General features: G+C 41.2%; 1 protein-coding gene across 1 annotated transcript in view; it reads right to left on the minus strand.

Moving 5' to 3' along the window:
* SLC17A6 (solute carrier family 17 member 6) overlaps positions 1-17,502 on the minus strand; it is a 38,233-nt gene extending 20,731 nt beyond the window's left edge. The window contains exons 1-3 of the mRNA XM_057749918.1: positions 17,310-17,502; positions 14,357-14,609; positions 12,616-12,734 (exon numbers count right to left, since the gene is read on the minus strand). Coding sequence (XP_057605901.1) covers positions 12,616-12,734; positions 14,357-14,609; positions 17,310-17,395 — 458 coding nt within the window. The 5' untranslated portion in view covers positions 17,396-17,502. The remainder of the gene's footprint in view (positions 1-12,615; positions 12,735-14,356; positions 14,610-17,309) is intronic.
* Between the last annotated feature and the right edge of the window lie 283 nt (positions 17,503-17,785).

A 17,785-nucleotide genomic window follows, 5' to 3' on the forward strand; every position in this document is an offset into this window, starting at 1 on the left:
AATGAAATAATATACCTGAAAGGTTTAGTCTGGTGCCTGGCACATAAAAAATAAATCCAAAAATGTGAGTCAGTCAAATAGAAATAATCATAGCCAATGGTGTTATGCTGGTGTGTGCCAGTCACTGTTCTAGATTCTCATTTTAAACTAACTGTATTAGAGGGCCACTACTACCAATCTTATTTCATAGATAAAATAACCAAGTCCCAGTGAGTTAAATAAGTTGCTAAAGTCACATAGACATTAAGTGGAGAATATGGTTTATACTGACAGTCTGGTTGTAGATCCTAGGTACTTAACCACTAAGCTCTATTGTACTTTAATAGTGGCAGAACTAATACTAGCACTAATAGTGCCAGCAGCAGCAGCAAAGATAAAAACTGAAAGACAAAAACATTATTGAAAGTGGATGCTCACAGCAGTGGAGACTGAGAGCAGAATTCTACTCTGTCCCTCCTATGGTTTATTTGTTTGTTTGTTTAGTACAGTTGACTTACAACATTATATGAGTTTCAGGTGTACAACATAGTGATTTAATATTTTTATAGATTAAACTCCATACAACGTTATTATAAAATAATGCCTATATTCCCTGTGCTGTACATTACATCCTTGTAACTTATTTAATTTGTACCTAGTAGTTTGAAGTAAATAGTTAAATGGAGAGGCTCATTTTGGGAGGGTTTTGTCTTTTTATGAACAAAATCTAAGCTTCAAAAAAGAAGCGGAAGAAATAGTAAAACTGAGTATGGAAAAGAAGTTCTTGAATATAGCGTAGTTTAGCACTATGATTTCCAGACTTCTTCCTGTATGATTATCACCTTAGGGAGATTGTTCAAAACACTGAGTGCTGGGCACCAGAGCTTCTGATTCCCTATGTTTGCGTGGTGCCTGCGAATCTGCATTTCTACCAAGTTCCCTGGTGATGCTGATGTTGCTTTTCCTGATAGTAGAATCATTGATTTAGCAGTACTATGCTAGATATTCCCCCAGCTGTCACAAAAGAGACATATCTGGGGTAAGGGGCAGGCCCAGAGAGAACAGAGCTTGTCATCGCTGAAGTAAGAGCCTCGCCTTTTATTACACAGGAGAGCAGCAAGGGTGGAATGGAAATGCGTGCTGAAAAGGACAATGTCCTTTATAAAATACAAACCATAATTAGATCATTCGATCAAGACCCAAAGTGAAGTTCTCTGACCTGGTTTTGACTGTCCTCATTAACTAAATTGACCAAGCAGCTGCCATATTTTTCTTGGGGACATACAAGCAGCATGACATAACGTTAGTTAAGAATATATATTCTAGGACTTCCTAGGTGGTGCAGTGGTTAAGAATCCACCTGCCAATGCAGGGGACACGGGTTCAAGCCCTGCTCTGGGAAGATCCCACATGCCACGGAGCAACTAAGCCCGTGAGTCACAACTATTGAGCCCGTATGCTGCAACTACTGAAGCCCACGTGCCTAGAGCCCGTGCTCCACAACAAGAGAAGCCACCACAATGAGGAACCCCTGCACCACAATGAAGAGTAGCTCCCACTCTCCACAACTAGAGAAAGCCCATGTGCAGCAACGAAGACCCAATGCAGCCAATAAAATTAATTAATTAATTAATTAATTAATAAAAAAGAATACACATTCTAAAGATGCAGATGCAGAGAATGGACTTGAGGACATGGGGGGAGGGGGCTGAAGGGGAAGCTGGGACAAAGTGAGCGAGTAGCATTGACATATATACACTACCAAATGTAAAATAGATAGCTAGTGGGAAGCTGCTGCATAACACAGGTAGATCAACTAGATGATGGGTGATGACTTAGAGGGCTGGGATAGGGAGGGTGGGAAGGAGTCGCAGGAGGGAGGGGATATATGTATAAATACAGCTGATTCACTTTGTTGTATAGCAGAAACTGGCACAACAGTGTGAAGCAATTATACTCCAATAAAGAGCTTTAAAAAAACAGAATACACATTCTATGGTTACGCTGTATGAATTCAATTTCCAACTCTAATTTCTTACTAGTGCTGACCTTGTGTAAGTTGTTACTACTTGAATTCTCTAAGCCTTACCTTCTAGATTTATAAAATGGAAATAATATGTCTTCATACTTCAAGGGATTATCATGAAGATTAAACAAATCAATTATGAAAGGAGGCAGTATCTGGTTAACAGTAAGTGGTTTATAATATTACCTATCGTGACATAGAAATTCCCTAACTTTCAATAGAGTTTTTAGATAATTGTTTTTCTCTACCTTTTTTTTCCAGAATGTTTTTGCCCTAATTAGTAATGCTACTTCTGTGACCATGGATTCCAAGTTGTTCTGTATCATCCTGAATTTCTAGAAACTTAAAGTGCATGAATTCTAACTCCCATTCTGAGGGCATATAGAATTGATTGAAATGCATCAGCCTCTCAATCTTTGCCTCAATAGTCTACTTAAAATACCTGAGAGGAAACAAACAAACCAACAAAAATTGACAGCCTCCTTCAGATCAATTTTACTGTCTTGGCATCCCCACATACTTGACTCCAATACCTACCCACCATTCACACACACACACGCCTTTCCTTTCCAGCTAATTGCCTCTCTCAGATATTCCTAAAGCACTGTAGATCACTTTTGTAAGACTTCACCAAAGATATCATGTGTTCCTCCATCCTCCACATTATTTGCATCTCTTAGAGGACACAGTCTAGGTCTTTCATTTCTTCAAACTCCTTGATGATAGCAGAATACTTTGCATGTGGCATGCTCTTAAAAAATGATCACCAGTTACTTTTTTATAAAGATTTTAAATTGAGGGAAATGAAATCTTCCCTTCCTGAGATGTGCGTAGTGATAACAGGTCTTTCTTCTTTGAGCTTTCTTTATCCCAATAGCCTTTAAAATCAATTGACCATTTATTTGTTCTTGAGTTTTTAATGGAGACAAACTGCTGTTCTGGGTATGCTAACAATCCTCGGAAGCTGAGTTACCCTCATCGAATAACTAGGACTGTAGGTACGGCCTATAGAATTTAGAGTACTCCTGTGGATAAATCCTCACTTGAAATAGTTGCTGAGTTCAAGTACATGGCCCAATCTGGCCTCATCCTTAAGTGTTCCAAATAACACCGTGGACACTCCTGAAACCAGCTGCCATTATACTTTCTGTTCAGCACAACATCCTCATCAGCTTCTTAAACCACTGTCTTTGAAGCTCTGCTTTCAAAATTAAATCAGGTGGTAATGCTTCAGAGGTGATATATTATCCTCTTAAAGAATCTCTCCACTTATCAGTATTTAACGTAGTTGTATATGTTGTATTATGCTTGACGGTAATCATTTTTGTTTAGTTTGATGTTACAAAAACAAATACATATAAGCATTGAATATATTTTTGATATCTCGACAGAAGGAAATAGGTTATACACTAAGAAACATTTAATATTCCTGTGAATTTTATTTTCCTTAGCATACCTCTCTGACACGCAATTGCAATTCATGGCATTGTTGCCCTGAAAATAATACCTGCCATTACCTGTTTTTCAAGTTTACCCTCTGATCAAAAGACTTGTCTAAAAATCAAAACCATGCAAATAAATATTTTAAACTATTCCACAGCTGTGCTGCTCTTTCCTATGGACTCAGCCAAGCACTAAGTAATAAATTTTTTTTAAAAAGACTATAAAATGGATTTTTTTAAAAGAACACACAGAAATCTATTCAATAGGAGAAATATATTTAGTAAAGAAGCACATCTTTTGAAATCAGACATACTGGGGTTCATACACTAGATCTTCCTCTTACCAGATAGTGATCTTTGGGAAAATAACTCTGCTAGTGTGTGTTCAGTTCTCTCAGCAGTAAAACAAGTATAAGAATGTCTACCTTACAGAGTTGCTGTAAGGAAGAATGATGATATATATAAAAAGTTTAGTGATACATATATTTATTATTCTATTTAATTCTAATTGCATCTGCCTCCTAAAACGGAAAACTAAGGCAATTATGAAGACAATTTATATTTCATGTCCTCTCTCTCCCCACCCCCCATACAAATGTACCGTTTAGGGAGATGCAGAAATTTTATACCCGAATGATCTACTTCACATTGATTGAGAAGCTCTTCTGATACTTACTCACCCCTCTCCACCTCACACGATTAGAGTGTCTCTTCTGTGTTTCCGTGCAACGGACCTCGTTTTCTATTTTCTCCCATTTTAATCTAAAAGCTAGATTTCTAGACTCTTTAACTACACATTAGGAGATGGCTGTCCTCTATTCCATCATATAAACTAAACAGTCATGCTACTGCTTGACTTCAGGAGGCGCAAACAGAAAATTTGTGCTGTTTTTCAGGTTCATTTTTACAACCCTTTTGTCTTTTGAAATTCCATTGTGGAATTTTTTTTTTTTTGGGGGTGCATTTTCCATGCCTCTCCATAGGTTAAATGTTAAACTTTAATATATATCAAATAATAATGTAGTTTATCTGGGAATGTTTTAACGAATTTGATTACAGAATAGACATTTAAGACTCTATTGAATATAATTAGCCAATTACACATTTGTAAAATTAATCCAATTTCTGATTTACAGCGCAGGTTTTCCATTTGTTTTGTTTTTTGCTTTATAATCCATATCAGTAAAGAAACTCATGTAAGTTCTGATCACTGCTTCTTCCAAATAAAGGTGAATAATGTGAAGAAAAATAAAGGAATATTATATTTTACATAAAAAACATTTTTTGTGGAAATAAATTTCCCCAAATTAATTTTTTTCCAATTTTAAATAAATTTTTGATTCTCTGACTTGTAAATCTAGGTTCTTTATAATATCAGGCAGTATTTATACCAGTATATGAAATACCAGGCAGTATATTTATGTCAGTGTGTTTATATTTATAACAGTACCATATATAAAAATAAACCATCAATGAAAATTCTAGCAAAATACACTAATTTTTTACCAATGAACTAAACTTAAATATTGCTTTTGCTGAACAAATAGTCAAACTATATAATTATTAATTAAACATTGCTGAACTTGAAGTTCCAAATAGTAAGATGAATCTCAGCTAATATGATATTTTATTCTGCTTAAAGCCCTTCTCCTCATAATTGGCAGCTAAAGTGCTACGTTGAAAACCCACTCCTGGTGTGAATATAAGTAAGTAACTGGGTTGAGAAAAAAAAAGGCAAAGAAATGTACAAACTAAATATGAAAAATCTTAATTTTTCTATGCCTGAAGAAAAGGATGAAAAACTGATGGGTGCTCTAAATGTCCCAAAGAATATTATTCCAATCTCTGTGAAATGAAATAAGAGCCATTTGCTTGCTAAGATAGTTTTCAAAATAATAAACCACTTGAAAGCTACTTAAAATTGTTTTCCTCATGATTTCCTTTGCAGCAAATGACATACTAAGATGAATTCAATTTGCTTATTTTCAAGTTAAAACCTCATTTTACTTGTTTCTCCTCTGCTTGTTACATGCACGTGCACACACACACACACACACTCTCCAGTGTTCTTAAAGTGATCATATGTAAGAGCATATAATTATTTCACACTGTAAGGCAAAAAAAAAGATGTGTGTGTGTGAGAGAGAGAGAGAGAGGAGAGACGAGAGAGGGAGGGAGAGGAGGCTCTATGTTACTAAACAGATTGGCAACATTGAGAGGCATATAGTATCCCTGATACAGAAATGTTTGGAAAAGCAAGTGCAGTTGCTGAAAACTGACATCACACCCTGCCTGATGATTAACATTCATTGTGATTCAGAGTGAGTTAGTTGTGAAATTCCCAGTAATCTTACTTTTCCATGACCCACAACCACAAACACCCTCACATATCAAGCCCACCAGACAAGGATTTGCTTGGAAGAGGTGACAGGAACACTGGTGACTTGTCATTTCTACAGATGATATCTATTTTCCCAGAATGAATCAATCAATTTCCATTTGTGCTGGGGCTTGTCACTTAACAGGGATCTAGTGTTCCTCACCCCAGGTGTGGCACTAATCCTCTTCTAGAGGGTCTGTAGGAATAGACTGATTCAGGCTGTTTAATGGATTTAATCTAATCAAATCAGGACTCGGGTGCCTCTCTTTGTCACATCTGATGCCCCCATTCCCAAATTAAAAAAGGAATACACAAACACAAGCCAGCCCTCTGGGTCCCTTGGTACCTCATTATGTTGTAAAAATGACTTCATCACTCATGGCAGAGAAATTAGACAGCCCCAACAGTGGCATATGGCAGCGGGAGAATCATTCTACCAGCTGCCCACCTGACTCTCTCCTCCCTCAAAATCATGTCCCTCCCCCCGGAGGCTGCTTCTGCACTGCAGTTGTAGGATGTGGCAGCCACAGGGGAAGCCAGACCTAGGAAGGGTGGGAGGAGAGGAGAATGGAAGGAGAGAGAAGCGCGTGTCAGCAAACCACGTGCAAGCCCTTAGGGACCCCTCCTCCCAGATACATCTATTCATCTCCTGGAAAGGGTATTTTCTTTTGTCAGAGAAAAGAAGGCCTCTTCTGCATTGCCCCAGATACCTAACCTATAGAGCCCACAATGGGAAGATGGCTAGATATTTGATAGGCAGCTAGATGAGTGAAACAGAGAGAGTCACCTCTGGCCCTAAAAACCTGGATGACTATAAACCAATTCCATCATAGCAGGACGGTGGTCTCTTGCAGCAGGCTTTATGTTCATAGTCTGAATTATTTTCTCACAAAAGGAATTTCCAAATGTTTCTCACTGGGAGAGTTAAGAAACTCCTGCTTGCAATTGATGTTGCAATGGATAAGTAAGTGTAGAGGAAAAACAATGATGGGAGCAGGAGAGAGAGTGTGTTTGATGATGAGACTTAAGAATCCATTTCCAATGCTTATTACGACAAATAAAGCACATCTTCATTATTTTATTTCTGTGAAGGAAAATGACAGAATAACACCAGTAAAATTATTTCTTTCTGGACTTAAAATATGAAGATGTGCTTAGTGTTTTTGTTCCTTTCTAAACATCTTTCTCATGTTTTCATAATCAGGCAAGACAGAATATTTATCTAAAGTGTATCAAATTCCACTTTTATAAATGCAAATGCACATTAGTAAACAGTTCTATAATCCGTGCATTAGAATTTGTTCATTTTTAAGTATAAATCTTCTCTCTTTTATATCAGTAGTGCAAATTGAGCTGTATCAATCAAAATTGTAAGGAATACCCTCTTCTTTCTTGTAGACAGAAGGTTTAAGCTATCCTAGTCACACTCAAACCTCTGCAGTCTTCTAGAAGCCCAAACTGCCAAAGAGCTGAGTCAGGAGAAAAACTTCCAAATACCATGTTTTCTCCTCCAAAAAAGTCACACTATTTGCCTAAGTCATTATCAAGTTTGCATTTTGCCTTTTGCAGGGAAAAGATCAGAATCGCTCATGTTATGACCAAATCATTTGGGAGCCAGTACACACACAACAATACAGTCCGTTTCTCCTGCCAAAGAATCCCTTGGGCCTGCTAAAGCCTTCTCGAATTCTTGGATTTCTGTCCTGGATTTGGGTCATGACAGATTGCAGGCACTCATTTAGAAAGCAGAGGGCTCAGCTTGCTACTGAAAGTGAACTTGGCAATAAAGCACGTTATATCAGGCAGAGATGTTAAATTTCAATGTAGAGAGAGCCTGTGGTCATGTGTTGCTGGATACCTTGGTTTTAGTCACAATCTCTGTGACTTTGAGCAAGTCACCACCTCCCTGATTCCCTATTTCCTTTCCTGCTAGATAAACTGAGAGAACTGGATGAGAGGAGCCCTGTCCAGTTCTTTATTTTTTTTCAATTGGGGTATTGTCGTTTCACAATGTTGTGTTAGTTTCTACTGTACAGCGAGGTAAAGTAGAACTGCTGTGCTATACAGCAGATTCTCATTAGTTATCTTTTTTATACATATTAGTGTATATGTGTCAATCCCAAATCTCCCAATCCATCCTACCTGTCCTTCCCTCCTTGGTATCCATACGTTTGTTCTCTACATCTCTCGCTATTTCTGCCTTGCAAACCAGTTCAACTGTACCATTTTTTCTAGATCCCACATATATGCATTAATATGAAATAGTTGTTTTTCTCTTTCTGACTTACTTCACTCTGTATGACAATCTCAGAGTGAACTCCCTATAACAGAAAGAGCCCATATTAGAACTGGACATTTCTCATATAGGCTCTTTCTGTTATAGGGAGTTCACTATATGCTACAGATACATGTGATCCTCAATCTCTTATCTGAAGAACTGTTTTCAGCAGAAGTCAAGTTAGAAACCCAAGAAATACCTGAAAAGATAAAATGTTACACTAGGGACTGAACCCTCTTTGAATAAAGGATGGGGGGATAATCTTTAATTTTCATCAGAGAAGTCTAACCTCAAACTTAAATGGGTTTCTCTAAGTGCATTTATAATGCCTGGCTAGAATTCAAAGATGGCATGCACTGAAATACTAGCACTCTCTATACTCTTGGCTAAAAGTATTTTTTAAGACAGCGCTTTATGAGCCTTCAAATGAAACTTATGGCATTTCCAGGCAGTAATAATTTAAATTGTGAATAATGTGTATGGGAAAATAATTTTAAAGGCGGAAATCTGATGTGAAAAGGCAGAAATTTTTATCACAATAGAAATAATCTTTTTGCATTACTGATACTAAATACTTTTGCAAATTTAAACACAAGTGATATTGAGTGATAAGAGAATTTTTCTTTCATTTTTTCTGAATTAACATTACTAAAAATAAATGATAACAGCCAACATTTAGTGCTAGGCATATTTAAGAACTTTACACATATTCTCTTATTTAGCTGTCATGATACTTATATCAGGTAGACAGTTTGATTAGTCCCCTTTTACAGAAATACAAACTGAGGCTCAGAGAGGTTAAATAATGTTTTATGTCATTCCGTTATTAAGTAGTACATTCAGGAGCCTGAACTCTTGCCATTTGGCTTTAGAGCTTATATGTTAACCACTATGTACTGTTTCCTTTTTTTAAAAGGCTTTGTTGTGATGTTTATTTCATTTACTCCATAATCTCTATTGTGGGCCAGGCACTGTTTGAGATGCTAGCAACACAGCAGTGTAAAAACATGGACAAAACCGCTCACACTCGTGGAGCTTACATTTTATTGTAGAAAGGCAGTTATTTCTTGGTTATAGATCACTAAGAAAAATACTGGTATGATAGCTGACAATAGTGCTACACAGAAAATTAAAGCAGAGTTGGGAAATCAGGAGGATAGAAGCAGGATAGGGAAAATTTTTAAATAGGGCTTAAACAATATTGCCACATAGGCAGAGGCAAGAATAGTCTTCATGAATACAATAACATCCATTAAAAATACAGTGTTGACCAAACTTCCTTTAGTAAATCTGAACTACTTTGGTTATGCCTTTGTAAAACGTTTGTTATTTCTCCCATTAAATACTTGACCAGGTTCCTCATTGCTCTCTAAATGCAAGATAAAGATAGTTTTTAGCAATTTCACATTTGTAAATATCTGAGTTACTGTAAGCCCTATGCTCTTTATTATTTAAAGACAAAATTAATTTGCCTCCAATACCTTCTTATCACTGTATTCAATATGTTCTCATCTAAAAATATAACAGATTTTGTAAGAAATCTTCCTTTGATTCCCCATTCTAAAGCCCTCCATGGATTTGACTAAATTCTCCTGCCCAGAATGTGCAATAGCCCTTTAAGGAGAGGCAAAAGAAAAAAATGATGCAAGAGCTCTCCCTGAGACCCAGTTTCCTTTCCCCATGCTTTCCCTACCTCCTCTTCTCAATGTTCAGGAAAGCAAGAATACTTAGAATTGGACCAGAAAAAGAGCCAAGAATCTGTATTCTGACCAAGCGTGGGGCTGTTTTTGCTTAATTCATGAAATGGAGAGGCCAAATCATCACTGTTTGTTTTTCATTGAGAAATCTGCCAGGAGGTGTAACCAGAAGCCTTTCTCTCTGGAGGAGCTGTCTCCACACACTTCAGTTCCTCTACTCCAGTTCCACCCACAGCAGTGATGGCAAATACTTTCCAATGTGAGCTTCTTTTACATCTAGAGGGAAGGACTCTGTCCCCAGGATCCTACCCAAGGGAAATCTTGTTCTATTATTAAATGATCTATAGGGAAGGGAAAATGGGCATACAATGCTTGTAGGTGGAAAACTGGTCTTGCTGTGTTGTTTTTACTGTTTTTGAAAAAGGAAATTACATCTTTCAAGTCAATTCTAAAAATCTCTAAAGTTTTGTGTTAAAAAAGTTCTTCTAAGATAAAATTCTATGTAGCATGTATAAGATTAATTGGACATTCACCAGCTTGTCAATGAAGGTATCTCTGGGTGATTAAGTTATTTATGATTTTTTATTATCCTTTCTTTTTAATATATTTCTCTTATTTGCTATGTAATACTTTTATAATCAGAAAAGGGAATGCTATACATTTTTAAAGCTGTTTTCACAGGATGCTTCCACTGTATATTTCTCACTATATGTTTTGTAATATTATTTTAAAAATAAAGCAAATATGTAAAAATCTTAAAATGTGATAAGGAACTGAACCTATACTCTTCTATCTGTTCACAATATTTTACAATCAATTTGGACTTTCTCAGCCCGGAAGCACACAAAACATTGTATATGAAAATATTGTTTCTCTCCTCTAAATATCCACTGGAAGGTAAAGTAATTTTGGATCCAAATAATAATTCTAAAATTAAGAAAAATTTTCCCCTGCGGAAAATCTACCAAATAAATTAGAACCTGAATTAACATCAGTCTTTTCTTTACTAAACATGACACAAATGATAGCAATGAGCTTGCATTTTTTTTTTAACTAGGAAAACCTGTTTACTGACCTCCCAATGTTAGAAAGAGGGAAAGCTGGAGGTCCCTGGTGTTTTTTCCTGGCAGGAAAATGCCTGCATTTTAACATTTGGCAAGCTGAAGATTCTGACTCTGAAAAAAAACTTAAAGGCACAGCCACTATATTTTTATTTCACATTTTATATTGTCTTTTTTTTTTTTTTTTGGTGAATTGTTGGATGTTTTTCCACTGAAGTGAAAATATTTTACAAATGTATGTTTGAAGTATCTTTCTGAGAAATTTGTTTTAGAAAATATTTTTAGGAAAAAAAAAGATTCAAGACACTGCATTATGGATATAAGAGTCAAAAATGTAACATGTTCATTATCAGTAACAATTAAGGGAATATTCCTTTAAATTATTCTGCCTTATATCAGTTTTTAAAATTTATCCCATTCATAAAATTGGGTTCTCTATGCAGTTGATAAATTTTCAGTTTAAACTGATACCTTTTTTAAAAGAATATTTTTTCTCCTATCGGGTCTGTGTATTAACCATCATGTCAGGGTAAAGACAATATTCAAAAGGCACTATTGCTAATCTATTGCACCCTCCTCTTGAGATTTGAAGGACAGTCCAAAAATCCTCACCCTAGGGGCATTACGCCTAAAATAAATTTCCAAGAATCTCTTCCTAGGCCTTGGAGATGACTGAGAAATCTTGGGCAAGAAAACGCCTCTGTTGAATGACATTGTAGGTGACAAAACCCAGGGAAGGGGCCTGGGAGATTTCACTGAGGGATAAGGAGAGACCAGTTTAGGAACGCAGAGAGGAGATCAAGACTAGAGAGGTGCCCAGTTCTAGATGACTTTCCAGCAAAACTTGACCTTTAGCGGGGAGGGAGGGGGTGAAGTCATAGGTACAGGCTGAAAGAAGACCGGAAGTCTTTATTGGGGTCTCTATGCAGCAATACCTGGAAGGGCGAGTGCATCTGTTCTTTCTCAGCTTTACACTTAGATTTAAGGAGTATTGAGTTTTATTTATCATCATACACATAGTGAAGCAAATGAAGATGTCTCTCACCGTTGGAGGGCCAGGCTGTGCTCCTTGACACCCCCATCCCATCAGTCCTTTTGCCGCATATTTGGGGGTGCCTCTGCAGGTGGCGCTGGGGGCATTCCTGAGGGCTGGCGCTAGGACCTGCGCTGCAGCCACCACTGCAGCCGGGCTGGAGGCCTCTGGAAGCAGCTGAGCGCCTTCCCCACTCCCGCCCCTTCTCAGCAGAGCTCATTAACAGGTGGAATCACACCCGGGGCTCCCGCCTGGCTCCATAGAAACAAATCCTGCAGACCCAGAGCACCATCTGGGCGGGCTTTCGTTGCTTCCTACCGCGAGGTCAGCATCACACGGAGCTGGGGCACCCGAGGGACGTGCAGACCAGAGTGCAGTGACGCCCCCCACCCCCTTGTGCACTCGGCGGCACCTTCTCTGCTCCCCGGCTCCCCGCCTGGCCTCAGCTCCTACCAGGCACGTCGACCATTTCGCGAGAAGCCGGTTACACCAGGGCAGGTGGGCGGCGGCGGCAACGTGCGCCCGCCCTGGGAAGCTCAAATCCTTTGGGGTGCCTTATTCTGGAAACAGGCACGGTGTTCCAGCCCCAAGACTGGGTTCCAGGGGACTAGGAGACTTCGTCCAGAAGTTCCCCATCCCGGTGGGGCTGTCGCTCCTGCCCGCAGCCTCCGCTGCCCCTCGGAGGGTGTAAGCCCCACCTCTCTGAGCCCCCGCTTTACCTGTTGGCTGCCAGCCGAGAAGCGATGTAGCCGCCCGGAATCTGAGTGATGATGTAGCCCCAAAAGAAGGAACCGTGGATCATCCCCACGGTTTCCGGGTCCCAGTTGAATTTGGCTTTCTATGGGAGTAGGAAAACAAAAACAAAACAAATAAAACAAACAAAAAACAGGTAGAGGGAGAGAGTAGAGTCAGTGCTTGGACTGAAAATTCACATTCAGTAGTTCTCGGTCGAGCAGCCCTCACCGCCCGGGGTACTCCCTGCTTTCCGGGCGTGGGGGTGGCTTAATTTTCGTTTCCTAACAAAATTTAATCTATACCTTCTTACAGAGGTATAATCTTATAGATTACAGAGAAGAAATGCCTCTTTTAACTGAAGAATCGTGCTCGTTTGGAATGGATTGTGATTAATAACGAAGCCGGCCGTCCTGGCTTTGCTCCCCGACAACTGCCGGGAAGGTCGGATCAGGGCTTGAGTTTGCGACATTAGGAGTCTCCGCGAGGAGATTCTGTTCGCTGGCTGGGAATAGAGACACCCGACCCGGGTCCATTTAGCCGACGCCGCCCACGCAGTAGTGGACTCTCTTGGAGAATGGAACCCAGCTGGGGAGATTCTGGGGCAGGAAGGTGGGGAGCATGGGATGGAAGGTGCGGAAGTCGGAGGAGCTTGTGGGAAGGATGGTCCCAGCAAAGTGGGGGTGGGCACGGGCCAGAGAGATTTGGAAAAGCCCGGGGAAACTGGGGGAGTCAGTGGAGAGGGAGGTGTTGCTCAGGGGTGGTCTGAAGAGCCGGAGAGGGGTGTGTCGGAAGGTCAGGGCCTTCACTCCGCCCTCACCAGCTTGGTCCTCCGCAAAAGGTGAATCTTACAGTAAACTGGGGCGAACTATCCGCACAGGAAAGGTGAAAGAGCCCTTATCTGGCCTAGGGAACTGGGGACCCCCTTCACCCCACCCCCTTGAATAAAGTTTGAAACCAAACTCACTTTGCAGGGTTTCCCGGAATAGCCAGGGCCCATCACCGCTTACAGCTTCCCATCCACAGCCCACCCCGAATTTCTCATCCCAGCCCCCAACTCTCGTTCCGCCTGGCTCACGTTCGCACAGATCTCTAAACAGGAAGTCCGGACCCACGGGTTTCTGTGACCTTGACGTTGACCTTCCTCTCCCTAGGCGTCACCCAACTCACGTCAGAAGATTACTGGACCGGATTCCCCGTGACCCCAAGACTGTCCTGCGCTGCTGCGGCTCCTCTCTCCTCCAGCCAGGTGGGAGGCTCCTAAAGACCTCTCGGCTAAAACTGCCGATATATGTGCACAGCTGTTTTGATTTGTTTTTCGGTTTTCTTTCATTTTGAGTATTCAGAATGTTTGGTGAGAATTGGAAGAAGTCAGGGGAAATTATAGCTAACCGGCTGCTCTATTTCTCCGAGTAAAATAAATCAGTTCGATTTAGATTTAGCGGACAGTATTAAGGACCAACTCCTTGTATGAAGTCACTCTTCTCAAAAACCTAGTGAGCTAGATGCTATTTTCCACTTTGCAGGGGGGGAAAGGAAGGCCCAGAGAACAGAAGTGACTTGCTCCAGAGCGAAAAGGGATTGTTAAGGCTGCCGCGGCCCAGTCTAGAAGGGCGGTGCTAGAGGGGGCCCGAGGCGGCAGCCGAGCCTTCCTCATTCCGCGGGGGTAGTGGGGCCCAAACACAGGTGGAGTGGCTTTGCGAAACCACAGGGCCAGTGGTTGCCCACCTCCTTGATGACCTTGCCCCCGCGGTGGATGGTGCTGTTGTTGACCATGTCCACGATGGCCACGCCCAGGTTGCAGCGGATGCCGAAGGAGATGCAGAAGCCCAGGCCGCTCATGATGGCGATGATGTAGCGACGCGGCAGGCCGAAGCACGTGCAGTCGCACAGAGGCGCCTTCTTCTCAGGCACCTCCAGGGGCTTCCCATCCTCCGTCAGCTCGATGGTCTCCCCGGCCTCCTGCTTCTTCTCCAGCACCCTGCGCGGCACAGCGTGGGGAGGTAAAGACGCCGCGGGTTAGGCACTCCCGACGCCAGCGCATTCCTAGTTCCCAGGACCGGTGGGGGACCCAGGGGAAAGGGGCCCTGAACTGCTTCCCCGCCCTCAGGGGTTAGGGTGCTGGGCTGACCCCAGGCTTCAGGACCTCCAGGGCTCTCTAGCCTTCTCCCTGTCTCCCTCCCCGCGGCAGCATCTCTTCGACTTTAATATCTTCTGGCCTATGACAGCCCAGTCCCCATTCCCTCGGGATCCATCCCACAGCGCCTTGATTCACATACAACGCCTGGGCCTAACTTTCTTGCGGGGTCTGCAGTTTGTAAAGGGAAGGGGTGACTCGAAAGGCGCCTTCTCAGCGCTTGTGTAGACAGCTCCCACCCGCAGTGGGCTACCCTGGAGACAGCCGCTTTCAGCCAGCCATGCAGCTTCCCCAGCGCTGCTCCCCAGAGTGCGGGCCCAGGCATGGTCCTGCACCCGCGCTACCCCTTCCTTCCTAGCCAAGCTGAAGCTTTCCGGGTTGAGGACGCCAGGATCCCGCCCCTCAGCTGAGCCCGGGAGCCTCCGAGGACTAAGGCCTGCCCCGTCCGGTGCCCACGCGGAGAAGGTCTGTGAACCTTCTTTGAGTGTCACGCACTCTCCTAACCCTTCCTCCAGCCCCAGGGTGCCAGTTCAACGTTTACTCTCCTATTACACAGCTTACTCTTTTATCCCTTGTTACCCCAGTTTGAAACAAAGGCCTCCGCAACATATGGCCGACACCTAAGCTTCCTACAGCCAGAACATGAATAATTAATTATTCACAATCTTGCGTCATTACTATCTCGGTTACAAACACCGAAAAATGCCATGGGCCCATTTCCAAAGACGTAAAATGCGACTCCCAGATATACGAATGCGCCCCCAAATCAACTCTGCTAAGATGTTCCACGCCAAGGTAGAGGATCTCAGAATTGTTTCGTTTTGTGTTTTTTAACTTGCATAGTATTTCACAAGATTTCACCCCTCTGATTCAATTGCTTTTAGGCTTTCGTCCTTGGTGGGAGGGGAAAGGGGAAAGCAGAGTGATGGAATGGCTTTACTAAAAGCTGATAGTGTTGTCCTGGTCCACAATATATCCGTGGAATTTCTATTAAAAAGAAGAAGAGGAATCTGAAGGGTAACACACCGTGGACCCTTCAGATGGATATTTAAACAAAGAGCCTCTCCGTTTACAATTTGCAGATTTTTTCAATCCACCATATATCTTTTTCTATGTGTGCCCCTTTAAATAATTATATCCACACACCATCGTTTTCATATACACAGGTAAAGCAAATGAAAATTTTAAATCAATTTCAAGAATGCATAACTTAGGAGATGGCTGTCAAGCAATTTGAGGCTAGCAGCAAAAAATGTCAGACTTCCAAATTCTCCAGGATAGCAGCTGGGGACAAATCATAAAGGTACTTGCGGCTGTGTTAGTTCTCGTTCCTAAAGTCCAATTTCAGTGTTAGAGCACATGGCAATTTATTTGTTCTAAGAGTGAAAAATTCAACTAATGTGATTTTTTTCATAGCAGCTTCATACACTCATATATGCCAAGTTAAACTCTGCACCTGAACTCCCCACCTGATGGCAGTTGGGCTGGGAAAGAACAGTTCTTTCCAGGGCAGCTGCGGGACTGCAGGGCCCTTGCAGTATCTACTGCCGCATAGGTGCATGATGGTGCCTGCAAGAAGCCCACCAGAACCAGAGAGACTTGGAAAATTGGGAGGTACATTGGTCATGTTCTTTGCACATCCTATACGTTTCCAAAGGCTTCAGTTTCCCACATGCAAAAATTAGCGCTCTCTTAGAATCGTTTATCCTTTTGTTTCTGCCCTTTCTTCTTGATTTTCATATTATTAAGAAAAATGTGTGTTCGTTTAAAATATTTTTAAAAGGTTCTTTAAAAAATTTAAAGTTGTGAAATTTACAGAATAATTAGTACAGTGACTACAGGGAAGATTAAAATTTTAAATCTTTTCTAGTACTTCCAAAGTCATTTGGCTGGTTATTATTATGGCTTTTCTTAAAAGCACTGTGACATTTCCTATGCGAGAAATAGACTTCTAGGAGAGGTCAAATAATTAAAAATACATACACACTGTTTCAGATTTAAAGAGAGGCACTGCTTCAGCGATCAATTATTGATATATTTTGATTCTTCTTTCAGTACAGAAGGAAGATTCCACTGAGGGCTTCTCTACTCAAATAGTTTTGAAGCTGAGACCCAGCTTTCTTTTTGCCACTACTCTTTGGAATTTTATTGATTAATTTTTAGGTGATTGTCTTTTTTATTCATTTTTCTGCATTAAAGGAATGTAATTTGGTGTCACTATAAGCAACAAAAGAAAGGCTCTTTGAACAGGTGTAGGTCGTTTCTTAATTGTAAAGGGGATAAATCCTCTGTAGGAAAGGATAAGAACCTGCAGGCACCCAAACAAAAATCACACACACACACACACCAGACAGGTTAATTTAGTGCAACATTCCTGAATTAATAAGTAGGTTTCCAGAGCAGCCCTGCTCCATCAGTGAGCAACAAAAAAGATTTTCCGATCATATTACAATCTCTCTAAGCAACCAGGATTTAAGGAAATAGCTCTGCAGATTTTTTTTTTCGTGCTGAGTCCCAGGCAAACATAGGTTTGCTTTCCCTTACCTGTAGATCTGGCCCAGGGATTTTCCAGCAAAATTCTTTAGTCCCTCTTTTCCTGGGGTCAAAATCCTTTGTTTTACCGACTCCATTCTTGCAAAGCTTGGTGTCGGCTCTTGCCAGATTTAAATGGAGATAGCTATGAAAGGCGAGAGTTGCGCATATTGTCTTAATCACTTAAGGTAGTTGTAGGTTTTTTCTTCTCAGCAGAATGGTATCCTGTGCCTCTTGCAAGAGTGAGAGTGAGAGAAGGGAGGGAGAGTGAGAACGGGAATACAACAGAATAGCTGCATGCAACCCACGGGTTTCCTAATAGGAGAGTTGGTAGACACAATCAGAAAGTCTCATTGGAAGGGGAGGATCCGGTGGCAAAGGGCGCACGCAGTACCATGGTTTTTGGGCGGGTGCAGACGAGTCCTTGTCCTGGAAGTCAGTCCACTGGAAAACAATGCAAATTCCCGGTTTTGAAAGCCTTGTTGCTG

The sequence above is a fragment of the Hippopotamus amphibius genome, chromosome 9 (assembly GCF_030028045.1).
Source record: "Hippopotamus amphibius kiboko isolate mHipAmp2 chromosome 9, mHipAmp2.hap2, whole genome shotgun sequence".
In the NCBI taxonomy this organism is placed as follows: domain Eukaryota; kingdom Metazoa; phylum Chordata; class Mammalia; order Artiodactyla; family Hippopotamidae; genus Hippopotamus; species Hippopotamus amphibius.